The sequence below is a fragment of the Varroa jacobsoni genome, unplaced genomic scaffold, assembly GCF_002532875.2.
Source record: "Varroa jacobsoni isolate VJ856 unplaced genomic scaffold, vjacob_1.0 contig00762, whole genome shotgun sequence".
NCBI classification, from domain to species: Eukaryota; Metazoa; Arthropoda; class Arachnida; order Mesostigmata; family Varroidae; genus Varroa; species Varroa jacobsoni.
Genome location: NW_019214521.1, coordinates 70,939 through 95,642, shown reverse-complemented (window position 1 = coordinate 95,642; position 24,704 = coordinate 70,939). Strand labels below are relative to the sequence as shown.

At 41.8% G+C, this 24,704-nt stretch overlaps 2 protein-coding genes and 1 long non-coding RNA gene across 10 annotated transcripts in view; 1 reads left to right on the top strand and 2 right to left on the bottom strand.

Annotated features, from left to right (window-relative positions):
- The window catches only part of LOC111271559 (uncharacterized), a 33,350-nt gene extending 17,651 nt beyond the window's left edge, over positions 1 to 15,699 (bottom strand). For 2 of the 7 annotated variants that reach the window (XM_086972957.1, XM_086972959.1), the window contains exons 1-3: positions 15,365 to 15,695; positions 6,276 to 6,389; positions 5,665 to 5,922 (exon numbers count right to left, since the gene is read on the bottom strand). In XM_086972957.1, coding sequence (XP_086829083.1) covers positions 5,665 to 5,920 — 256 coding nt within the window. In that variant the 5' untranslated portion in view covers positions 5,921 to 5,922; positions 6,276 to 6,389; positions 15,365 to 15,695. Of the gene's footprint in view, positions 1 to 5,664; positions 5,923 to 6,275; positions 6,390 to 14,003; positions 14,198 to 15,364 lie in introns of all 7 variants that reach the window. The other 5 variants (XM_086972958.1, XR_015315372.1, XM_086972960.1 and 2 more) reach the window with 5 other exon arrangements.
- Positions 1 to 24,704, top strand: part of Cad99C (cadherin 99C) — a 63,930-nt gene that overhangs the window by 2,912 nt on the left and 36,314 nt on the right. The gene's annotated exons all lie outside the window — the stretch shown is intronic.
- Positions 472 to 5,655, bottom strand: LOC111271560 (uncharacterized). The gene is made up of 2 exons (XR_002686937.2): positions 5,375 to 5,655; positions 472 to 4,370 (listed from the first exon to the last, which is right to left on the bottom strand). It is a non-coding gene; the product is annotated as an uncharacterized LOC111271560 (long non-coding RNA).

The following is a 24,704-nucleotide window of genomic DNA, read 5'->3' as shown; positions in this document are numbered from 1 at the left end:
TTTCAAAGTAAATAGTCCCATTTACGATAAAACGATCGACTAGTCATTTTTTAGGCCTAAAGTTTTTGATTCAGCCAAACGTTGTTATTGAAGTACTATTTGAATAGCTTCCTGTTGCCCTGTACGAAAACGCCAGAACATTTAGGAGTTTAGTTAATATAAGAATGGGGAGAGAAGTGCCGATTCGCTGTACGTCGCCAAATTTCTCTTGCGTGCCTTCCAAATCTGATTTAACATATAAATTAAACGGCGTTTTTTTATTCAACTTACGGCGTTAGCTTCGCAAGAAACAGTTAAAGCTTTATAAATCCGGGTTTATTGGCCATGAAGGTGGAAGACGTTCCTGATTGCACACTTCCCATGAACAGCTGTGAAAATCCGCGAACAGATTTTTAATTTCCGGTGGCAGGGAGCTCTCTGGACCAAAGTGAGAAAGCTACAATAGTAATGTAAATAGAATATTCAAGCGTCTTCATATTTTCGCATTAATAATCAACTTTATTAGAATTAAAGGGAGTAACAGCTTTTTCCTGGTTTATCTTACGCCAGTCAGTGCTAGGTTGCGTTGGTAGCGACTTCATAGCTCTTGACTCTACGCGAATATGTACAATATATTAACTGCAATTATTCCTCCCCAAGGAACCCCAGCACCACATTTTATGCAACTTTTAAATCGTATATTAATAGTTTTTTGCAAAGAATTAGATAGAGAACAACAGGGTCTAGCGGTTTGGAATCCTAAGACTCAAGCAAGAACACTTTGATTGAGCTAGCAAGCGTTAATTTAACGTTTTTGTCGCACAATTTTTTTTTTAAAAAACGTTACGTAGACCTTAGCTGAAGACCACAATGTGAAAAAAACAGATATTAGTTTGGGCTAGCAAAGATAATACGTTCCGTATGGCATCGCGGTGCGAGCGCTCGTACTTGATAACAGTATACTTCCTTAAAGCAGCACAAAGTCTGTGCAAGTTCCAGCCGATGAAAGCAGTGATTTCCTCTGGAGAGGAAGATATTGTACTGAATCAAAAGAATTGCTAACATAATATACTGCTCCAGGCTAATGAACTAAATTAACCCAACGCCATATTTCATAACGGTTTACTTGTTTTACATAATGGACGCTATGGAACAATGCTACTGTGGTTTCACGATAAACACGACCCTATACCGACAACTGCTATATTGTGTTTGCATTACTTGCTATAGTTTGTAGAATGCGCCGTTGGTTTCCTGTTAAAATTGCATTTCTCTGACACCGGGCCAGCTAGTAGTTGGGTTGATCAGGCTACTATGAAACGAAAAACACCTGCGAACGCAACGAGGCAACGTGCAATGTCAGATGCAGGGGAGTATGTCGGGGGGGGGGTCATCCTAGTTGGCTGCTTAATACTATCGAATCAGCTCGAAGCGTTCCGTTCAATGAACCTTTCTTTTATGTGCTGAAAGTGTTCTCTGACGATCAGCGCAGTAGTCGAAGAACAGGAAGACATGCTTTTTGCATTAATTGATCGATTAATAGGGTGAGAATCTTAATACTTCTAGGTTTAAACCGACATTTTTGGCCTTTTTTGCGACTACAGTGATTGGACCAATCGATTTGGTATTGGAAACCATTAGCGGTAGAATAAAGTCTTATTGAATCTCTCTTGTTCTGTGCATCGATCAGCCATACAATAACATTACGGAGAAGAGCCTGAGTGTGGTAAAGAAGTAGCTGAAACTCCCGACGATACAGCGGTGGTGATTTAGACTAACCGAAATACTTCTTTCATAGTTTTCCAGTATACATGAACGATTTAAATCTGGCGAAAGGGGTACTGCAAACGTTTATGTCACGCAAGAAAGTAAAAAGGATTGAAGTACCTATGATTCCACGTAGGGATCACTGGCAACATCGATTAACATATGGATAGATATCGACAACGAAATGTTTGAAGTGCCACAAAAACTAGCTTCTGGTATAATTCGACGAAGAGTCTTATTTTTTGTTATTGTACCATCCAGGTGCCGATAACTGTTCTAAATGAGACAGATTAACTTAGAAAATTACCTAATTCCAGGTAATGAACGATTAGGAAATAATGGTCTGATAATAATAGTAAGTAACGGGTTCAAATGTGCTATACAGATCTGTGTTACGCTATTAAAAATACGTTATTTATATATCCTATACCACTCAAGTAGGCTACCTATAAATTTTGAGGCTTCTATTGAGATTTTAATAAATCTGAGCGACTCGAGCCAATGTCACACCAAGTCCTTGTATATATAATAGATTAGAGCTTATCGAGTCGCATTGCAACTTCTGGCGTATAATACGGTGTTGAAATAGTCCCATTCATATAGTATTATTGCCTAGACCTCAACGTTTCACCATTGACCGAAGAATTCTATCTATCATATATATTCAGATTATATTATAAACGTTTATGAGCAGAGCCTTTGTGTTCGTCGGCGCGTTAGAAATTTTCTCATCGACTTTTTTTTACCTGTTGGGTTCTCAAATGGTCAAGCAATCGCTCGCAAGGATATCAAACCTTTTTTTTTTGTACATTCAGCCCTAGTGACTCAGTCGCTCCCACAAGCAATCCCTTTTGTACCGCAAAAACTCCCCAAAGAACAAGCTTCGTTTTAGCCCGCTTTTGCTTCAGTCGGCAGTTCATCATATAATCAAGGTTCCATAGTAGACGCAACGGACTCTTCGAATTGCGGTCTTTTATAACCATTCTATCTGGGTGCACGTGTATGTTATTTGAAACAGTGTAGTATAAAATTAGCATAAGCTTCTCAAATTTGTCATAGTTTCCGGTGAAGACATCTCAATTGCGATTTTATTACACCAGAGCCGTCATTTGACTAAAATCAACAAACTATACCTCAATGGATTGTAGAAACACCCTATCTAGTCTTCTTGCGACTTCGTCTGAACTGTTCACTCTAAAGTACTCTGTCTACGTCGTTACATTCGAAGTCATTTAATTGTCGATTCAAACGTTCGATTTTTCTTCAAATCTTCTCATACTCATTACGCATACAAACGATTTTTCTTATATACATATATATATGTATGTGTGTGTGTGTTGCTCTAGCCGTCCAGATAGCTCGTTTGGCATATACCGGAACAAACAGCGACGTTTAAGAACGTTACATTTTCTAAATGCTACCAGTGAAGGGACTATCTAAGACTAGTTAACGCTAAAAACCGTCTTCTAAACGGCTGAAGTGGACATACATATATGTTACTATGCTGTATCGTCTTCAAGTCATTCGTGAAGGTGACTTTCTTTACTTGTTGCTAAGTAAAATACCTGTTAACTTTAGTGTACCTTTTCTTTTTGTTCTAAGTTAATACTCCAGTCAATAATTATTTCGATCACCATATATAAGTAGTTCAGTTACTACCATGGGCTGGCATCGTAACTTAACTTGTCCGAATTCACATACACATCGCTCAGAAGTCTAAGGCCAAGACAACATTTCATCAATAGTTTGGGCTCGTTTGTCTTAGCTAACGTTAGCAATGATGTTTGAATATATCAAGACAGTTCAAGACAGCCTGATGGACCCCTTAAGAACCTACGCCTAGTCCAACGTTTTTGCTTGTCATTGATGATAAATTACCTAATAAAATGGGAAAGACCTAACCCAGTTTATAGGCTACTATGAATACGAAATGGATATCAATCTACGTGTCAACTATAGGGCAGCTTCGATCAAAAGTTGATACTCCTAATAATTTAACATTGGGTTACTACGGTGCGGCTGTGTCACTCGCGTATTCATTCGTTACGTGAAAATTTTCAATTGTTTCGTCATCGAGGTAAACAAATTTCTTCGTCAACGAATCGTCTATCCCACGTTAACTCATGGTCGAGGCCTATATCGTTTCGTAATAGCGAAATCTTGCCACTGTAATACATTGATAATAATCCCAGCGGTTTTTGTTTTCGCCACGTTTCCACCATTAACGACACTATATCGCTAAAACTGTGTTCGTTGACATTTTTTCTTCAGCCGCAGAAATGTCTGTGTTGAGAGCTTCTCCTTTGATGTTCTATCTACTACTGCAACGTGTAGCAAGGGTAAACAGCAATAGAGCTTTCGTTCAACACGAACTGTTGTCGGCAGTTAAAATCCTTAGCCATGCTGGGGAAATCGTTACGGATTATTGACAATTCAATACAACGGGGAACGAGCATAACACACTGGATGCAACTCGTAGTCATGACTGCGGTAGCAGCAATAGCAGAAGCCGAACATCGAAGTCCGTGTCACTTTTTGTTCCGTAAGAGATCAAGGCTTTTGGCCTAGCAGACGATTGCCAAAAAGTTACGTTCGCTGCCACGGTCCGAGTTTCACAGAATTGCCTAACGTGGGCAACGGCAGAGAGAAAGAGGAATCGTTATTGAACGATCGTTCTTACAAAATGTCGTATGGTTCAAGACATCTCCGAGAAGGCGCGTGGCTCTAAGCGACAAATATCACTATCGTGACTAGTAAACGTGACATTACTATCGGCAGTGTCATCTTCACATATGGCCCAATGAGGTTGGGCAGGCTTCAATGCATCTTCAAGATAATCTTTTAATAGTAGGAATTATTCGATTGAACTATAATAATTATTATTATTGCTGCTCGGCACGTTATGACATTGTTAAGGTAGAGTAGTTCCAGTTCGAACATCCATTGGAACGAAAATGAAGTTTAGCCATGCAGACGAAAACTGTATTAATTGTAACTTACTTCGTACGCTTTTTATGAACTTTTGTTTTTTTCTTAGTCTTTTTTTTTTCATAGTAAAATTAGGTAGTCTGTTGCTATGATAGCAATTTCAGCGCTGCAAAAGTAATGTTATTTTCTAGTAAAATTTTTTACCATAAGCTGCAGTGATAATATGATGTATAAGGACCGATTTGATGCCGGTGTATAATAAATAATGATCTCCTCATCCTTTGCATTAACTAAATAGCAAAACATAAGATAATAACTATCTGGACCTTGCGCGGCAAAACATACACCGTAAACTCAATACTAATCAGTAGTGAAGTAACTTAGGCCAAATCAGGTTATGTTTACTTTAGCATCTGTAGACGCAATTTACGGCAGTATTGAACAAACTAATAGTACATTGGTCCTAGGTAACGGCTTAAGCTTAATCTAGTTGAGCTCCGGAGCCCCAGAAAGAAGAGGCGAGAGAGAGACAAAGAATGAGTCTGTTAGGAAGAAAGGCAAGCAATGAACTTTTTCGTGAATTATCGCTGCCACAATTGTTATGCGTAGGTATACATAGCAACTGCTTCATCGGCGTCAGAAATCGAACTTCTGCCGACCGCTGCCAACTCATCTCGACACGAAAGTGGTAGACACTGACCCAAAATGCCGAACGCCATCGGCAGCATTGACGGCGTTTATGGCTGAAGCAACGGCAACAGCAACGAATCGTGGCAAAATATAGAACACGCTCTAGTGGTGCTGTCGCTTTGCCGGTTACGCCGGCGGCCTTTTGCCGACGGTTGCGTGCTTTGCTCTGTTGTGGCACGACTCAATCAGACGTCCGTCGCAAACAGAGAAATAGAAAGAGGACGAAAAACAGCGGGAAAAACTCCAGGTCACTTCTATAGTCCGTAATAAACACATTTATATAAATATATAGAGGCGCACCGCCATGATGTCCTAGACTTTCAGTTCTGCTGCCACGCATCGCCTTGTCGCGCGATTCACGCCGCTTTGTGCACGAAGAACGATGTTTCGCAGGCGACAATTCTGAACGAGCTGCTTTATTGCTAAAATGATCGCCGCCGCTAGTGCAGTGAAGAAACGGGAAGTCAGCCTGGTGTCTGGTGATGTCTTCTGCGATGTTGCTGACGAGGGTGGAGCGTATTTTTGACTGCTCCCCTTCTCCGTGACGTGGTCTCATTTCTAAACAAATGAACGAAAACTGATGGTCGGAGAATAATGGCAGTAATAGTAGCGATAGTCAAAGTAGCCGTAGTCGTATCTTTCCTCCCATCCCCCGAAATTTTGGCGTTTCAACGCCTGTCAGCGTTTGACGTAACGTTAATCAAGATGATTCCTAGAATTTGGTGGCGTTGGCGGTAACGCAGGCAACAGAAACAGCACGTTCGGGGTATATATATATTCGCATTGTAGATGAGTCGGTACAGAATGCTTCAAAAATATTTCGGGGCGTGAATTTTTTTTCTACTAGAATGTGTTGGGCGTTAGTAAGTACAAAAAAAAACAAATGTTTAAGCGAGCAGAACAGAACTTACGGTTGTATTGTCACCCGCACGTGATGTCAGGCGTTTCACACCTTTCCGAATTCCTCTAGCGGCGCACACATGGGCGGGGGGCACCCGCACTTTGGAACATGAACTCAGCCACACCTGCAAACACGTTTGCCGCTTTGAGTAGGTGGTATTGAACCAGATCGACTGTTCAGTGAAAAATAGAAGAGCTTCTTGTAGCAAAAGATCATTCTGATGGTAATCGTTATCGGAAGACCAAAAAGAGAATGAAAAGATATTCTCAACAATGGACGAAACCGCGGAAAACGTCCACTGCGGATTTAAATCAGCCGAAGTATTGAAAGCGCAAGATCTAGACCGTTACAGACCGGCAAGTTGGTTGGCAATATATAACAGATTTACATTTTTTGGTCTTTATTGCAAAGTATACTAATGTATGGTATTGTGTATTTCAGTGAAGTCTATTGAGGTGCGCCTGTCGTATACGTACGGTTGCATATTATCTATTATCGCTCGTAAGAATCGCAACAATAATGGCCACACGTATCATTACGCTGGGTTTTTGTCGGAAAAAGCGACGTAAACATTCATAAAATAGGCCGTTCATTAACACATTACGTTTCACCCAATACGATTCACTCTAATCGATTAGCACCTGGCACTGCTTGGTAGAGCTAAAAGAGCTGAAGGAAACAACACGCTGAATTGAACTACTGAATATACATACGTTTGCCTGCGTTGATTTGCGTATATGGCTTGCTGATGTAGTTATTGGGGCTTTTACCCCTACCTCAAGACGGGGATGTTCGGACTGGAATACAAAAAAGCTTGCGGCTAACGATCACACAGGGCCGTTCACTCGTCAATGACAGTGGATCAGTGGACGTCATTGTGATTGTTATCGTTTAGGACCGCTTTTCTTTCAACTAGTCAGGCTACGAATTAGCGGCGCAAGACAAAAAAAAAACTTAATAATTAGAGAAAAAATGCCGTGCCGGCCAGGCGTCCTTGCAGTCGCCCTTCTTGCCATAACCGCTATCAGCGCCGTAGGTCTGCACGAAGTTGCTCCAGTCACCCATGTTTATTGCCCAATGGAAATTGAATGGAACAGACTAATACCATAACATTTTGTACTTAAGGCGTTTACTTCCGGGTAAAAAAGTAAGAGCGGTTTTAGACTGAATAACAATTGCGGTATTGATAGTTCTATTGTAGTTTGATTCGTAATTTGCTAGCAGTACAACAAGGAAATAAGGAGTAGAAACGATATGCTGGCTACGTATGGGGTATGACACGAAAAGCTATTGTAACTGGGTATCCAAGAGATGGGCTGTTTCGTCCTGCTCGTGGCCATGGTCTTGCCGAAATTCTCTTGTACTACATATGAAAAATAAAGCCTAACAGTTTTAGCCTCTGATTAAATAAACCTTTGATCGGTCCTTAAAAATATTTTATATCTACTTAGTGATGGTTTGTGAAGAAGGGCATACAAGAAGAAATCTATGCTGTATAATAACAAGATTGCACGATGGTTATCTTCATGAGTAACTCTGGAATTTAACAAAAAAAAAAATTAATATTGTATAATTTTTCTTGATCTTCTGGACGAACAATTGGTATTACCGTAAGTGATGATGACATATGTTCGGTAGCAACAATGAAACGTTGGGTAAAACGTTTTTAAGGTGCGTTTCCTTCTTTCTGTAAGCTTTCATTGATTACTTGATCGTTTTCGTAACTTCGTATCATACCCGTTCTGCATTTATCGAAACGTTTAAATCAATCAACTGTAAGCTCAAGCGAGCGTATAATGTATCCGCATTTATGTAACCTTCAAATGGCAGTAACTGTGACCATCTCGATGAGCACCTTTTACTTCCTGTAACCGTAGCATTCTTGTAGAAGAGTTAAAGACATAATCAACAAATTCGTTAATAACTCGCTCTGCCTAAGCTCGATGAAAGAAATCGTATCACATCGGATCGTCGCTGATGATTTTTGCTACCGTTCGTCGTCGTCGTCGGCGCAAGCCCCGCCAAATGCGTCAGTGACAGATACAGCTGTAACGGCGACATAAATACTTGGCGGTATCGCAGCACCGGTTCACCTGTGCTCGTACGATGCCATCCAGAAATGTAAAAATATTAGTAACCAGAAAAAGGAGGCTACATGAAGTTAGCGTCAAAAAAGTTTTCTTCTAGTTGCGAGCATCAAACGCTGTGGTAGACTACGAAAGGACATTCTATCCATGTTAGCAAATGCAGGGCAGATCTTCTACCATCGGCGCTTTGCGTCTGCGGCTGTCGTTGTTGTTTATCATTTTATGGACGGTGGCTAGATAGGCCAAAGACCGCAAAGTCTGGTGTGAACAGTAAACACCCGAGCAAAGATTTACTAGCATAAGCCGATGTAAACCATCTAATCAGCCACAATGGGCGCTGGACGGGTACTAAACATACGCGGAGGGCGTGCAAGTTTCTAGGGCATGACCTCTTACTGAGACAAACGCGGCGCCCGTTAACTGTTTTGGAACGAGCTTTTCCCACTTTGGCCAGCAATTGGCGACAAACACAACGACCAAGAAAACAGCATTAACGTTAATACTAAAAGGATATACGAAGAACGTCACCGTTTCTTCTCCCCTGTTTCCACGTCTGCTCGTAGTATTTCACTATAAGAACTCAGTGTCGGCAGCAGCGATTAGCACGATCGTGTACGCCTTAACGGTAGTGACAAATCATTAATGACTGTGGCCGCGATGACGAAAAACGGTAAGACTACAGCTCCCGCTAGGGATGTGGCTGCAGTAAAAGGCGTACTCGCACAGAATTACAAGATAAGAAGACAGTCGTGGGAACCGGGAACAACAATAGTACGGAAGCGTGAGTTGGAGAACCGATTAGGGACCGGCCTTGATAAACGAAAGAATAAACATAGAGGAAATAAGTAACTGTGTGAAAAAGACAATCAGGAGGCAGCGCAATACTCTAGAGAAAGATTCTCTTTTGAGTAAACCGCAACAGATGACGAAAATGCAGCCTTTCAACTGTTCGTCTACCGAACGTTTCCAGATATTGTTACGTTAACGGCCCTAGTAACGGTTGTGTAGCTATCCGTTGAAAGTATTGAAGGGCCACGAGATGAAGGAAGGCTAGAGAGGGAGAGAGAGAGAGAGAAATGCTTCTCTGCGTTGGGCATGTGCAGACGCACGTTGAACAACAGATTCAGTGTTGATGTGATTTGCTTATAGTTGCTATAGCGATTTTTTTCTGACCCGGGTCATTTACGCGGTTTGTTGGCGTTCAAATTTGGCTTTGTTGAGTAGACGCAGTATTCTGATAGTCTTTGCCTGTGCTGCCACTCGTAACGACGCTATGTAGATGCTAGGAATAAACGCTTATTATTTGAACTGTTCCTTTCCGCCGTTCGGTCTCCGAACAATTTTGTTTGCTATTTGTCCAGAGGAGAGGCTTTACCGTCAGAAACAAGTGACACAGTTAGCGGACACGCGTTGATTCCTTCCTTTGATTTTCTGCTGGGCTGAACGCTGCCGAGTCGAAACGGGGAAGAACTGGCAATAGTGAAGACACGATATCTTGGCGGCATCCGTAGCGCCCACGGTGCAATGTCCACAACTACATACAGATCTGGATACATACATTACTGAATAAGGCAGTAAACAGTGGTGCATGACGATATTGCTCTTCTGAAGAATTTTAGCAATAACAATTTAGCAAAGCCTTATTTCTTAACTGATTACATGGCGATTCATAATCTATAGTAATTCTAAAGCGCGAAGAAGTCAGATAACATAAAGCAACGTAATCGGCACTTGACGGTAGGACAACCGTTAGCATCAACAGGCTAAATGATAAGAGCTTATAAGGTGGCGTGCCGATTATTAGTCGATGATGCCGATAACAACAATACTTCTATTGCCGCTGTAGTCGCTGCAAGCCGCTTCGAATACATACAAAAGCAAAAAATGTACATGGTACATTGGAATATTAGGACTATTTTTTTCGTATGGAGACAACCGCAGATATGGTACGCTGTAGAAGAAAGTACGCGTATATTTGGTTACAGCATTAACATGATTATTTTTATGGGAAATGAGTGCACGCACGTGCTTACTCTGGGGCACATGCCCGGGTGGACTAATGGGTGCAGCACTAGGCTACTTTGGAGTCCACCTTACATTAAGAACATCACACATCCAGTAGTATCTTTTTTATGAGTAAAACTGATTGTTACGTCGTTTAAAGGGATTGAAAATTAAGTATTAACTATGTGAGATGAAGCGTTTTTTCTAAGAAAAAAACCTCAGCGCAGTCAACCATTGTAAGGGGCCAGCTCTGCGGACAAATATTTGTCTACCAATGCAGCTGAATACAGAAAGATTATATAGAGAGAATAGCAGTCAGTTGGGCTTTATTGGATAGCGCATCCAATCCAAGCGTTAACGACAAGTCGTTAATAGAATTTGGTTGTGCTCATTATTATGATAACTATATTCAAATGTTTATTTGAAATAAATTTGACACAAATTAATAATGTTTCATAGGAGAAGTCAATTGATGAGTCAATAAGGCACTCCGAGCTGCTATCCTTTCCAGATAATCGTATTGTTCCTACTCTCTATTTTTTTATGGTTACTATGTGAAGAAATCCTCATTTTAATTATCTCTCTCGTTTAATTTCCCGAGAAAAAAGATCTAGCCGGGGCCGATCTTGCTGGACTTAATTGGGGTACTTCCAATAAAGCTATGAAATAGCAGTAATATTCTTTGGTGACACTGGGATTTCAATCAGCCATAATCGTATGGTCCTGGTTATCATTTCATGGTCATCATCAGCACTTGGAGAAATGAGCGTGGGTCTCCCACGCTACATCACTGTGACATTTAGAAAGCTGCTAATACATTCACTATATTGATCTTATCCCCATACTCCGCTATGCTACACCATGAATATACACTGAAAGATCACTGTCACTCTGAACCATTTATCACTGTATCTGGCGAGACATTTTTGTATTTGTATATAGGCCTCATACTTTCCTCCCAATTCTTGTTTCGCTTGTGATCGCTTCCGCCGCTTCATCGCTCTCTAATAGCGTCAACTATTGATCTTGTCAAACCTTTCCGTTGAGATCCCGCTTTTCTGCCCAGGACCACTAACTATATCAAGCCCTTCAGCTCGCGTCTAGCGTACAATCATTATTTCTATCAGCATTATCAAAGATGTCACACTTTTTCCATCAGTAATCTGAAGCGCGACGGGGTGTCGGCATTAAGCTCAAGCTCACATCATTATTGTACTCACGAAGTACCAATACAATGTAGGCTATGCGAGCAGTAGAGTAGATGGCGAAAAAATCGTTTTTATCTGTCTTTACGATAACAATAATGACATTCATCGAAACTGACAGCATCAGCAACACCAGTGATAACAGTTATTTTAATAGTTTTTCTAAAGCACTATAGCTGAACGCATAGCTGCAATTCCTGACAACCGATAGGAATGGAGTGTCGCCGTCAGCCAATGGCTATCTTCCCAGAGGCCGGCGGCCGAGTTGATATATCGTTACTGATATAGACATCAGCTTAACATTGGTATCGTCGGTCAAAGAAAGCTTTTCTCTCGTAGGAAAAGAGCTAGTGTTTGGCTGTTCTCCGCAGTGAGGTACCATCTTGACACATCGACGCTCCTTTGATGAGCATCGGCAGCATCTATTCCACAATGCTACGAGCATCTAAATCAACTATGACAATGGCCACGGTAACCATCAGCAAACCGGCAGATGGATGGACAGCGTCAACAAATCCTGGTGATGTATTCTACACGTGATCATGTCAACGCGCTTAATCGTCTGTAAGTCACCCTTCTGTCTATAGGCGTTCGAACCTATTCTTCGAGGAAATTGTTTGCGTCACGCTCAGCTCAATATTTTTCAGTTATGTTAACGCTAATGGTGGTAGCTTGAAGATACAATTTGACGAAATTCGACAGGACTACCCGATTTGTTCGCCAGACATTTTGGCTTCTTGTGTGACACTTTCAACACGCGCATAAATAGTAAAATTGACGGATATTGCATTGAACCAAGACTATGCTGATATGAGTGAGCTTTTACATTGAGTGCCGATCGAATAGCTACAGAATGGCAAGAGTAGCCACTGCTGACCAACGAATTTCAACTGGTAGTATGGAAACTAGATTACGTCTTTTGGACAGTTTTTTCCTCCATAGCCATAAGGGCAAGTGGCTGTTTTTGCCCTTCCTGTCTGGTTTACTTGTAGCATTAGATGAATAGTCTCATTCCGGATGAGATAATCGAGAATTGCGCAATAATAAATAACGCACTTTTTTGGAATTCTTTTTTATCGCCTGGCGACACCAAGTGAATCAAGTAGATGTAAGGCCAAGTCTACGAGGAAAAGGGGCAGGCGACGTTCAAAGCGAAAAAAACACCATGTCTTAGCTGTGTAGCTAGTTGTGTAAAACCTGTAAACTATAATCATCAGGATACGAAGGTTCTACCAGTAAAATAAACCGTACGTTACTTGTGAGATTGAGACAGGTAAGTATACAGTAACAGAAGCCTTTCGCTAGCTAACTTCGATCTGTATGTACTATTGTTACTACCAAAATATGTAACATGTTGGGTTTCTTCACAGAGACAAGTATCTACTTAGAACTATATGAGATTTGCGTTATATAGCTGATGCGTATTCGATGAACGTAGCGTGAAGCTCTGCTCTGAGGCATACGTTCCGCCGCGAGCGACAGATACTGTTCGTCACTGTTTCTATATCTACATCGACACGTTTTGCTTCTTTTGATGCTCTCAATTCCTCCAGTCGGGTTTTTGCACACGGTAGGAGACAGCTCAGTGGTCCAGGTCGAGTAGGACTGACGTTTTTTTATGGAACTAGCTAATGATGTTTGCGCTGATTATTAATTGATTGCATGCAGATTTTATATTGAAGCTGTTCCGCTGTCCGCCTAAGGCTATCTGAACGTGTTGACTGACAAGTTAGCTGTTTACTACGAAGATGAATGTTGAATGTATCTTCATATAGAATTTGGCAAGATTCAAATTGTGTGCCGTGCTTCGGCTTTCCGAACGAACTTATATCCGGCGTCTAACTTAAAGATGCACAGGCTTAAAACGTAATTGAATCTATACAGACTTCAAAAGGCCTTATGCTATATTTACCGATAGAACATCCAGTTGGGACAATAATAGGACAATGGATCTTGTTTCAAGCCGCTCTTCACAATTCTTCATATGTATCCCATGTCTTTTATGTGAAGTTACGGACAAAAGGTAAACTGTAACTCATAAACATTTATGAAACGGCTTATTGTAAAAAGTTACATTAGCGGACTATAGTGTTCGTAGTGAACGGTGTATAATAGCAGATATTTCTAAAAGAAAATACACGCTCCTTCATGTTCTGCTATAAAGGAAAAACAAATTAACCTCCATAGTGTTTATAGAACTACAGCCTTAACCAGGTGGCTTTGAGCCATACAACGGCAACTTATATTATTAATATTAAACGTTACAAAACAAGCCCAATAGGGACTGTATCTCAGCGCTCGTAGATTTTTGTACACACATCTCATTGTGAGTACTAACAATATGTTGATACAGACATTACTAACGTGTGACCTAGTTGCTTTGATTGAAAATTCGAACGTCGCAAGGATTCGAAACGTATCCTATGAAAAAAATCTTCTTACATGATAGGCGTTTCAACTAGAGTAAACAAACTCATAGTAGCGCAATGTCGACATTTCCTGCGATGATTTCATTGGTTTAATATAGAAGATCGTTCGTCTAAATCGCGGTGTGTTCCTTTCGCATTTAGTGCAAGTATGCACCGACCTGCAGCTCGTTGTCGTTCAGCAGCCATATGGTAGGTCTAATTCTACGACTGAAAACAAAGTGATAAATGACATGGAAGAAGATTCACACTGACATACGCATACATGCAGCGCACTGCTAGGTCTGCCGTTCAAAACCTTCGTAAACGCCCTATTCCTGAAGCAGATCGTCTGCTCTTCCTGAAGTCACCTAACTGAACCAAGCACATCATTTTATAGCTAGATCAAGGAGTTTATATGATGCGTAAGTCTGTAGTTCCTTCAACATGTGTAGGTATTTATTATGTGATACACTATCTATTCGCAGCGGCCGTTTGTTTGCTCGTCGGTTTTACGTTTGGTACGCGTAACAGGTTGCAACCAAGCGCAAAGCTCGACTGTTGCAGCGTAGTTATAGTCCCCCTTTTAGTTGGTCTTACAGTAACACGAGACTTACTGGTAACTGGTAAGTGGTGCAAGCGTCGTCACTGATAAGAACAGTAGGCCCAATGGCCTATTGCATGCTCTCGTTATGTTCCCCATCATTATGATGTGTGTGCAATACTGGTAATGATTACGACATATAATGTACGGAAACTAGTTGCGAAATGGTGCGGAATGGAAACATAAAACGGAAGCTTGTCAACATCCCTACCGGCATCGTCGAGCATGGACGCTCAGCTTGATCACGGTCAAGCTGCACCAGCAGTCTCATCATTACCAACAGCAGAAGCCAGACCGGTAGCAGTCTTTAACGGGAGACAAAGACGGCTGTGGCAATGCCTGCTGGGGGCAGTCAAGCGGAGCTGTCGTTTGGCTGACAGAACACTGAGGTCAAATGGTGACCTTTTTGTTATTGGGCGAGGTTACTGAGCTGGAAGGCCACGCAGGATCTTACTGGGCTAAGATAAAAGAGAAAAACCACGAGCGAAATCCAACGACCCTTCCAACTTGTTCCTTTTTTTTAACGGTTGGAGCGATACAGCGACAGCACGGTCATGTGTGCATGTGCGTGCGTGTATATATACAGCACGCAGGTTTCGTCTAGGCAGGTTTGCTATATCAAAGGAGACAACGCAGTTAAGAAGACGCCGCCGCTAGCTGATCCATTTCCGGGACATCTTCAAAGAATTAGCTAACAGCGATAGTTCTACGTATGCATATGTATGTTGTAAAGACTAGAGGACCCATGGCACACATGAGGAGACACAGAGAGCCTAAGGTTGCAATGTACTCACCACTGACCGAGTCCTTTACGCTTCTGATTGAACGCATTCTGAAACGCACACATTTCCCTACCATTATCATGTCTAAACTGTAGTCTGTAGCTCATCGCCTATTGTAGAACTCGTTGATTCAGGTGTATTATATTAGCTATGTATATATCGATTAATCTGCTAATTGCGACGAGGCGACCAATGGCAGCCATGAAGTAAATGCTCTACAGTATCTGACCCTTGACACGTACTGCATGCAGAGCATTTGGTGGCTTGCGGTGCACAACAAATACCACTATTATAGACGACGCCATTGCTGCTACTCACAAATCGTTATTAAATAGCAGGCCAGCCTCTCGCCACTTCGTCTGCTAATGAGAAGTCGTGTGCATTTTATTCAGCCGACGGCAATCAACAAATGCATACGAGACGAGACGAGACGAGACAGAATGGGTCGCTCGCTACTCTGTGTTGACCATCCTATTTACCTACCGGCTACGTGCCGACCGGTCGGGTCGGTTCTTTCTATATAGGCCATTGCAATAGTCATATATTGTTACATGGATACGCTAAATTTATTATATAAAATGCTACGAGATGTTAGATGAAACGGTGCGTCATTGAACAACATCCGCCGTATCGGAATTACACGGCCAATGATTAACGTTGTGATCTTTGTTTACTGACGGCAATGCTCGAACGTAGTGCGGTGTAGCTTTACTGTCTTCCCTTGCGTACCACATCGATCACTTTTTTCAGGCGTTTCCGTACGATAGCCATACGTCTGCAATGATAGACCCGATGCTTGAATACAACGTTTACAGCTGATCTTTGGCACCTGGTGCCTTGTTTTTATCGTAGAGGGATCTCCCCTCCTCACCGCTCCCCGTTTCCTGCCGCTGAGGTGGTATTAGTCGCAATGACTCTACCAGTTCAATATTAGATGAAATCTAGCTCTTGTTATCTCAATAGTGTATTAACGGGATTTTTTCCTCTCAAGTAGATACGTGCTTTTTTAGCTAGGTGTACCGTTTTTCTGATCTACTAGTTGCGTCTTCGTTAGAGCATGAAGCTATAATAGCTACTAATTAACAAAGCAAATGTCTGAATAATTGACAGAAGAGTTGGATCCATAGCACGGACAAACGCGGGTCGGGTCAACGCTACCTGATTAAGGATAGTAATGAAATGGATAGTATATCTTACAGAATGTATGGATTCACTAGCACTGTATGAAAAACTCTCGATAATTAACCATCCAACAGTTGCCCCACATGCGTCCCTGGATTCGGAAGATCTAAATATTAAGTACGTATGACGATGTAAGAGACGTTCGTCGCTCTTACTTAAATTCGATCTCAGTAACATGGCCTGTCACTAGCAAAATAGCAACGAATATAAAAGCTTCCTACGGAGTCAGTGTTGCGTAATTTCAATGTTGCTCATTCTACAGATTTTGCATAGAGTTACAGAAGGGCATGTTCTGTTGTAATAAAGGAATCTGAATTTCGTTATCGATAATGGCCTAAACGGATTGATAAGGTACGATAAAGCCGGGTATTTTTTTCTGTCAAATAATACCAGGGCAGAGATCTCGATAAGTTCGAAGAAAGTCAAACATGTATAATGCACATAGCTATTTAATGAAATGGCATAGAAGAACCATTGAAGATAAAAAAAAGACGTGCTATCTCGTGAAGCAAGACGTGAAATAGTTTTACGCGGATAATTACATTCCATTTTTCGTTTATACGTATAAGCGAAATATACGTATATATACCTACGTATGTTGCCAATAGAGAGATTGCTAGCCAACTTCTGACGTGTTTAGCACGTGACAGAAGACTAAGAGCTTGACGAAAATTTTGACCGTAGACCACATTTATATAAGAACTGTAGCTAAAATAAGGCGTATTTTTTCTGAATGCAAAAATACACGTCACTGCGTCGTCACAACGTCGAAGTTGAAGACTAAATGAATCAGGCTTGCGTTTCACATGTGATGATACCCTTGTCGTTACTCAAATATAACCAACGTCTTACCCGTTCGAATTCTCGTTTTCCCTGTCAAATATGACGAATTACCTACGGACAACGACTCAACCTCATTTACCTCGCTTCTCTTGCTATGAGCCTGCTGTCATGAACAGATAGCCATCAAATAATAAACCATTTGTCATTGTTAATTCGCCGTCGCTGCCAAATGCAAATGTAACATCTTGTTTGCTGAGTCGTCAAACACGATGTCTTTAGGTGATGAAGCCCTTAATGTTGGCAAAGTCTGCTTTCAACATACACGTGTGTGCGTCCGATAGCCTGAACAGCCTGATATTGTCCATAGATACCATCTAACAATAGATTCATAACGCGCAGCAGCGTTGTCGCCGTGGTTGGGGCAATTGCTGCCGTCGCATCTGCGTCTGGGTTGGAAGGTCACAAGCATCAGTCTACTGCTTACCTAGTGCCTTTGAAAAGAACCACTTATTTTGATATAATCATCATTGTGGTGCGCAGGCCAGTTCCCCATAACACCCCAGTCATCATCATCACCACCACCTTCGGCGGTGCCATCACCCCCGCTATTATCATTCACTCACATAGAGCCTACAGCTGTCGCCGTATCGTACTACCGTTGCCGGCATCGACAAGTGCACGTGTTCTTGTGGCGGCGATGACGGTCTTCGATAGAATGTCGCATATGGTTCTAAGGGGTCCAAGTCATGTAATCGATGCTAAAGCACACGCAACGTTTACAAAGGCATATATAGGTCTATGTAGATCCCCCGGGACTTAGTCGAAACATATATAAGTTTCAATCGATTTTGTCGCGTCTCGTCAGCAAAGCTATTGATTGTGTTATGGCTACGATATGTGTGCGTATCAGTTCGCCTTCTACATAACCCAGCCCGTCATCGTGTTTCGCTATAGGCCCACCACACTTGTCTAATTGACATTCGATGACCAGAACTGCGCTGTTGGCCTATTTTTACATACGTATATATATACTCGCAGTAGAAACAGTAGCATGTGTATTCAATAACTGCTCAGATAACTTGTTCAGTTTGCCATCGCTGCTGCTGTTGCTTCTGCTGGTCTGCCGGTCGAGACGAAGCGACGACGATAATAGGACAGTTGTATTGATTGTTCGCAAGCAACCCTGTGTCACTGTCTTTACCCCACCATCAGGTCCCCCCTTAGATAATTCAAGTGTCAATGGTAATGGCGATTATAATAATAACAGCAAGCATTGTAGATATGACGACGACGACTCTGTCTCTGATAAATAAAGAAAAATCAAAGGACAGTTTCTAAGCAACGAAACACAACAGCGTGTTAATTCTAACGGCGAATGTCGCCAATGATTAGGTGGTGTGAAGTGTTCTGTTAAGATATTTGATCTTATCGATAAAACTGCATAAACAACCCCGTACGGGGGCATCAGATGTGTAGTTAGGTCTGGCTCTGTCTAGCTGAAAGTTGTTACCGAAGACGACCCACTTTACCGCTATCGAAATGTCACTGCACTGTCATCGTACTCATTCGTCCTAGTTCAATAGTCGATGTAAATAAAGAGCGTAATTATTATTAGAGTGTATATTTCATTGTCTTCTTACGCAATGGCTTTTGGAGTAGTCACAATGGTGCAGACGTACATCGGATGCCAACTGTGAAACATTAACATTACCAAACGATTGGCTTGCGACACGGGCGTCTGGAAATGCAATATTGATAACCATCTTTTATCGAACATCAATAACTTCGATGACAGAAGATGGATGTTGGAACTTCATTGACCACCGGTTGCTTTCAACGATAGCGACACACAACGGGAGACGGGCTGTGACTCAGGCGGCGCTCGGATCAAAAGGACTTTCAGTGATGAAGCCTATGGTAGAATATTGTGAGACAACAACTACCAGTAGTGACCAGCTTTATAGGGAATGAGTTGAAGATCCAATCTTTCAACATGCGCGATCATTTTTCAGCAAATAAGAGCTAATCCTTTGTCATTGAGCGTTTCACATGATACAACACGATGCTATCTGCACGTGACACTTGTTTAAAACGTACTTCATTTCGGTTTCAGATCGAAACTTTGCTCAAGTTTCGATCTACATGTGCATATATATATGTATATATATATATATAGTGTGTTGTACATGTATAACTGCTGGCGCATTTTTTCATACGAATCGAGGAACATACATATTACTATTATTACCTATATTATCAAAGCTAAAAACAACTGGCGATTGGAACAGCTGTGCTTCAGTGTAATATCTGCTAGCTTAGTAAAGTACAAAGAAACTAACCTATAGTAGTTAAAAATAGCGCTAAGCACGTCCCCTACATAATCGTTATAAAAAGGCGGTAATCGTTTGCTCGTATAGGTATCGCTGTTCTGAATGCTGCCTATGAAAAGAAGAGGATAAACACCGTCCGAAAAAAAGAGGGACGATTTGTTTCACAACGACTCCCCTGTGCCCATTGCCCATCAGCAGTGCTCGCTAACAGGGGGCATCCATTTGTTTTGCGAGCTAACAGCTAGTCGTCAACGGCGGAGGCAGCAGGCAGTGCACAAATGCTGGACATCGCAGGGCAAACGACGCAGCATCGACAGGCAACGGTCGGCCTATCGTCGTAACTGTGACTAGACGGATTACCGTGTGCAGACTGAACTAGGATATGCATGGCTATCGGACATGGCAGCTACCGCTAGTGAAGCACAGGGTCCAACCAATTGCTACGAAATGTTCAGACGCCTCTTGTACGGAGAATTGACTTTGAACGCCACTAGGTAGTAGTACATCCGTGCATTTTGTTCTAAGCTTTTTCTTTATTATGCAATAGCGGATAGCAGTGATTAGTGTTCATCGCTCGTTTATAGGGGATTCTGCCTTCCAAGTAACCCCATATATGACATAGTGGGCTCGTTCTCTTCCTTGAGCTCCGAAGCGATGTTATGATATTCAGTGCGCGCTTTCAACTTAGTGGTTTTAGTTCAAGGACTTTCTGCCAGTGTTCTCCCAATGGACAATACGTTGTTTCGCATTCCCTGACGTTGTTAGCAATATTGTCCTAGGTCAACAACGAATGAACGATTTGGTGCTGAAGTGGACTCGCTGGAGTCGAACAAGATGAGGAGAACGATGCCAAAAGCAGTAGTTGCGCTTCAAGTTAATGTGGTTACCGTTGACAAGCACCGTAGTCTATACCGTAATTTGTTTGGTTAATGAGCTATCATGGACATTGGTCTGATCAGAAGCAGCAGTCATCAGTGCCGTAACGATCAATCCAGCAGCTACTCGAGATCTAGTAGAACAGAATAGATCTTTTGCTGCACCCTGGTAACAATGCCTTAGTTAATGGCTAGTAGCACATAAAGTTATAACAATTAAATCTTTCGGCTTTCCTTTGTTACACACAATATAGCGACAACTACTTATCAAAAAGATTAGATGATATTAAAGTAGAGGTAAAGAATATTTAGATTCCGAATGAGGAACGTTAAACGCTTTGCTTGCAAAAGATCAGCGACTTTTGTGATGCGAAAAAAACCTATTCTGTACTATCTATTCATTAATGTTAAGCTAAAATTGATTTTTTGTTCATTTTTGGTCGATGCAGACCTTACAGAAAGCCATTACCTATTATTCTAAGGAATGTTTTCCAGATAAGGCTTTAGAGTTACTGAATATGCTATTGCGCGGGTCATTGCTGATAGAGGAAAGCTAGTTCTCTCTAGAAATAAAAGAACAGAAATTTATCATAACAAAGGCATAAGGTTCACGTTTGTAATACAGCAAGGATCAACTCTTGCTCCTTCTTTGTTTTTTGCGACAAGAGCGTGAACTGTCCTGGTTGCTCGAAATCAATGAATATAGACTATCAATAGTCTTCATGAAGCCTCCAAAGTATTCGAGGAAGATCTCTATGAGGCGAAACAGAAACACCATCATCGAAATTAGATCTAGATGGTCTGAACATATCATAAGAGGCTTTTCTTGACGATAGCGCAACTTTTGTGTGACAACTGTTTTTGAAAAAGGCTATTTATTGCTAATTTAATGCCCAACGGAACCCAAAAAGTTTGTCCTTATTAGATCTGTTGCTCCTATTGCGCCATTTGGCTTTTTAGGGCCCAAAAGATAAATCTGTTAAGTGTCGGGTGTCTTTGGGCAATACTTTCCCTAAGCTACATGTACCGAGCAGTTTTCAAGAGTGTCTTATGAGCGATTTAGATCTCGAACAAAAAACCATGATCGTACCTACTCTCTCTTACAAACAGCGTTAGCAATGTCCTTGTTTCTGAAAACAAGGATATTTAATCGATACATTCATTTATATATAGGTACAATTTACAAATAAGCTCAACACTTCGAAATCAGATTCTTCATTATAGTACCACCTGTAATAAAAGTATCTTTTGCATTCGGTCCGTCCTTTGTCTCAGTTGCGGAGCCTTTTTACAATCAAGCGGAGCCTTACGTTCAAAACGAAGAAAATTAAGAGTATATAAACCTGCGAAGCGAGAAATAGAAGATGCAAAATTTTCTAGACCATAACATGCATGAGAGAATGGACGCATGTAAAAAGCGAGTTCGTAGTGTAGTTTTAGGGGTAGGGCGTGGATTTCAGACTAGTACCGTTGAGCGTCCAAACATCTGGGCTAATCGACTGGGCACCGACATCGATCCTATGCTACAGAATATACGTTACTGGTATATGTTTATAGAAATATTTATATTTCTATAAACATATACCAGTATATATATATATCTACTCTCGTATGAGATTGAATCCCTTTACGTCTGTCCGCAACGTTGTTAAATGAAGTCCTAGTATGAGGGTGTAACGATATATATTTGCACTACTATTGCTACTGGTTCCTAAGAGAAGACTCTACAACATGCCGCGGTTGGTCCTGCGGCCGGAACTAATTGTAGCTATCATTATGGCACATAGAAATTACGCACTAATAACCTAAATGGTACTACTAATAATAGGAATCATATGGTTGCCCGAGCTGACATTTGCAACAGACTTGCTTTTTACTGTTATTCTCATCGAGGCAAGAACATGTTAACGATGATTCTATATCAAAAAGAAAAAAAAAAATCAGAAAAGGGAGACGTCGTCGTAGTAAGCGATATAGCAGTGAAAAAGAAAAGGGAATCCAACTTGGTGTTCCAGGAAGAGACGACAATTTTCGTTGAGTATTCCCCAGTGGCTGCAATCGTTGGTGCTGTTTCGGCGCCGCCTCATTTTGACTGACAAAGCTGAATAGCAATAGAACTTCGAACGAGAACACCACTCAAGTCAACTCTAGCCATTCAACGAATACGAAGTTTTTCCAGCGCAACAAACATGGTGCCGCTCACAGAGAGACACATACACGCGCATAAACGATGCTGTCGTTTGGAAAAGATCGGCATCGTCATTGTATGGCAACCGTGTCGCCATTGATGCGCTTCTCTACACGCTATCCATCCACAGACAAATAGACTACTATCAGGGCAACGTTCGGGGTCACCTAAATACCGTTGTCTGCCACAACTCCTGCTGTTGCTCTTGTAGACCCGACGGCGAGGAGTTTGACACACAGACGGCCAAACACGACAGTCGACGACAAGGACCCACGTCATCTTCGTTGTGCGTGTTGTATGTTGGATTGAACTTCACCTCGATGCTTCTGCTACTAGTCCCACTTCGACGGTTCTTCTCTGTTCGCCGACGCTGCAACGCAACCTCCATGAGGAAACAGACACTAACTAGGGCCGGGGCACCATGAATAGTGAAATCAACTGCAGTGCAATTCATAGTTATCTGCCAGCTAATGGCAGAAAAAGATGGGAGTTTCAACGGACCTCGCAGAAAGAAGTCCCTAGTGAAGTCCACCTCCTCTTTCTACGATGCAATGGCCGTCGAAGTTGGATGAATTCGGCAGGGAAGCTTCTATATTGGACGTTGATAGCGAACGAAAAAGAATGATGAAGAAAAATAGAAAGGCCATCATCTATTTCTGTATATTTGCCGGCTGCGTGTGTACAACTACCGGCGGCTTGTGCCATGGCGATTTAAGAGGATCAGCGCAGACGGGGCGCCAATAGGAGTCAATGCCGCCGCCCCAGCCATTATTACTTTTCCTGCCAGCTCTACTTTTGTTTCTACGAGTGCGACAACCGGAGTGAGCGTCGACGGAACGAACATCGTCGTCTTTGACCGAGTCCCTATTACTATAGCGTCGTGCCACTTCTGTCACTTTCTTCTGATCCGTGCTTTAGCTGGTTGATCGGGTGGTCAAATCGCTGATCGTTCCCGTCGTTCGTCCCCCAGCTAGAACAGGTCCAGCGTCCACTGCCGCTAGCTGAGACTTAATGAATGTGGTAGGGAGAATGATGACGACGTGCCGCTAGTTGTTGGGCAGTGGCCAGCTGTAGCGGTGATGATGTGGCAGTAATCATCTAACCGGTTTTTTGATGTAGATAAAAGGACATACTATATAGAGTTTTGCGGTCCACAATAAAAGTATCGGCAGCAGCTTAGTAAACAGATGGAACGATATCATTGACGGTGGTTGTCATTTAATGTACTAGTTGTACGTACATATCCTATCTCATTTTTCCATCCCTAGGTGACTTAAGAGGCGCGAGGTGTTTTTAGGCTTTGGGCCGGATTCAATTGGTTGATAGTAATAACAAGCAGGAAAATAAAACGTTACTGGGGTAATGTACGCAACTTTTACGAGTACTATTTTTTTTTACTAGGAATCCAAAGGGCAGCTAAGCAAAGCAGTAGCAATTGAAGTTCACATTTTCCAACTAACCATTGGAAATTTGTAGCTTACCTAAAAAGCTTTGCAAAAAATAGATGATATTTTCAAGTTAATCCAATTTCACCGCGTCACCAGCGGCTCAATTGTTTTCTGTAGCCGCTGTTTTCTTCGAGTCATTTATTGGTCGATGAAAGCATCCAAACAGCGTCAATGGATCTATATCTCGTTCTAGGCCATGGAAAACGTTACGGCAGCAAGAATCGAACCGTAGTTCTTTTTAGGTAAATAAAGATCCAGCATGGTGCCTGTGTCTAGTTGTAATCTATACTTTAAGATACGCCGTTTCGATCGGTACCGTTTGTAAGGATTAATTATTTAGACGTCAATAGAAATTACATCAAACGTTACAGTTAACATGTCACGTTATCAGCCATTTTAGACCATGAATGCGGTTCACTTGCGCAGAATCCTGTCGTCCAGTCATATCTGATTAAAAAGATCAGTGCATCGTCCCTCCCGGATGGGGGTAATCTTGACGGCAAAAGTGGAAAAAGGTTACCCAACATTAACAACGGCTATAATGCG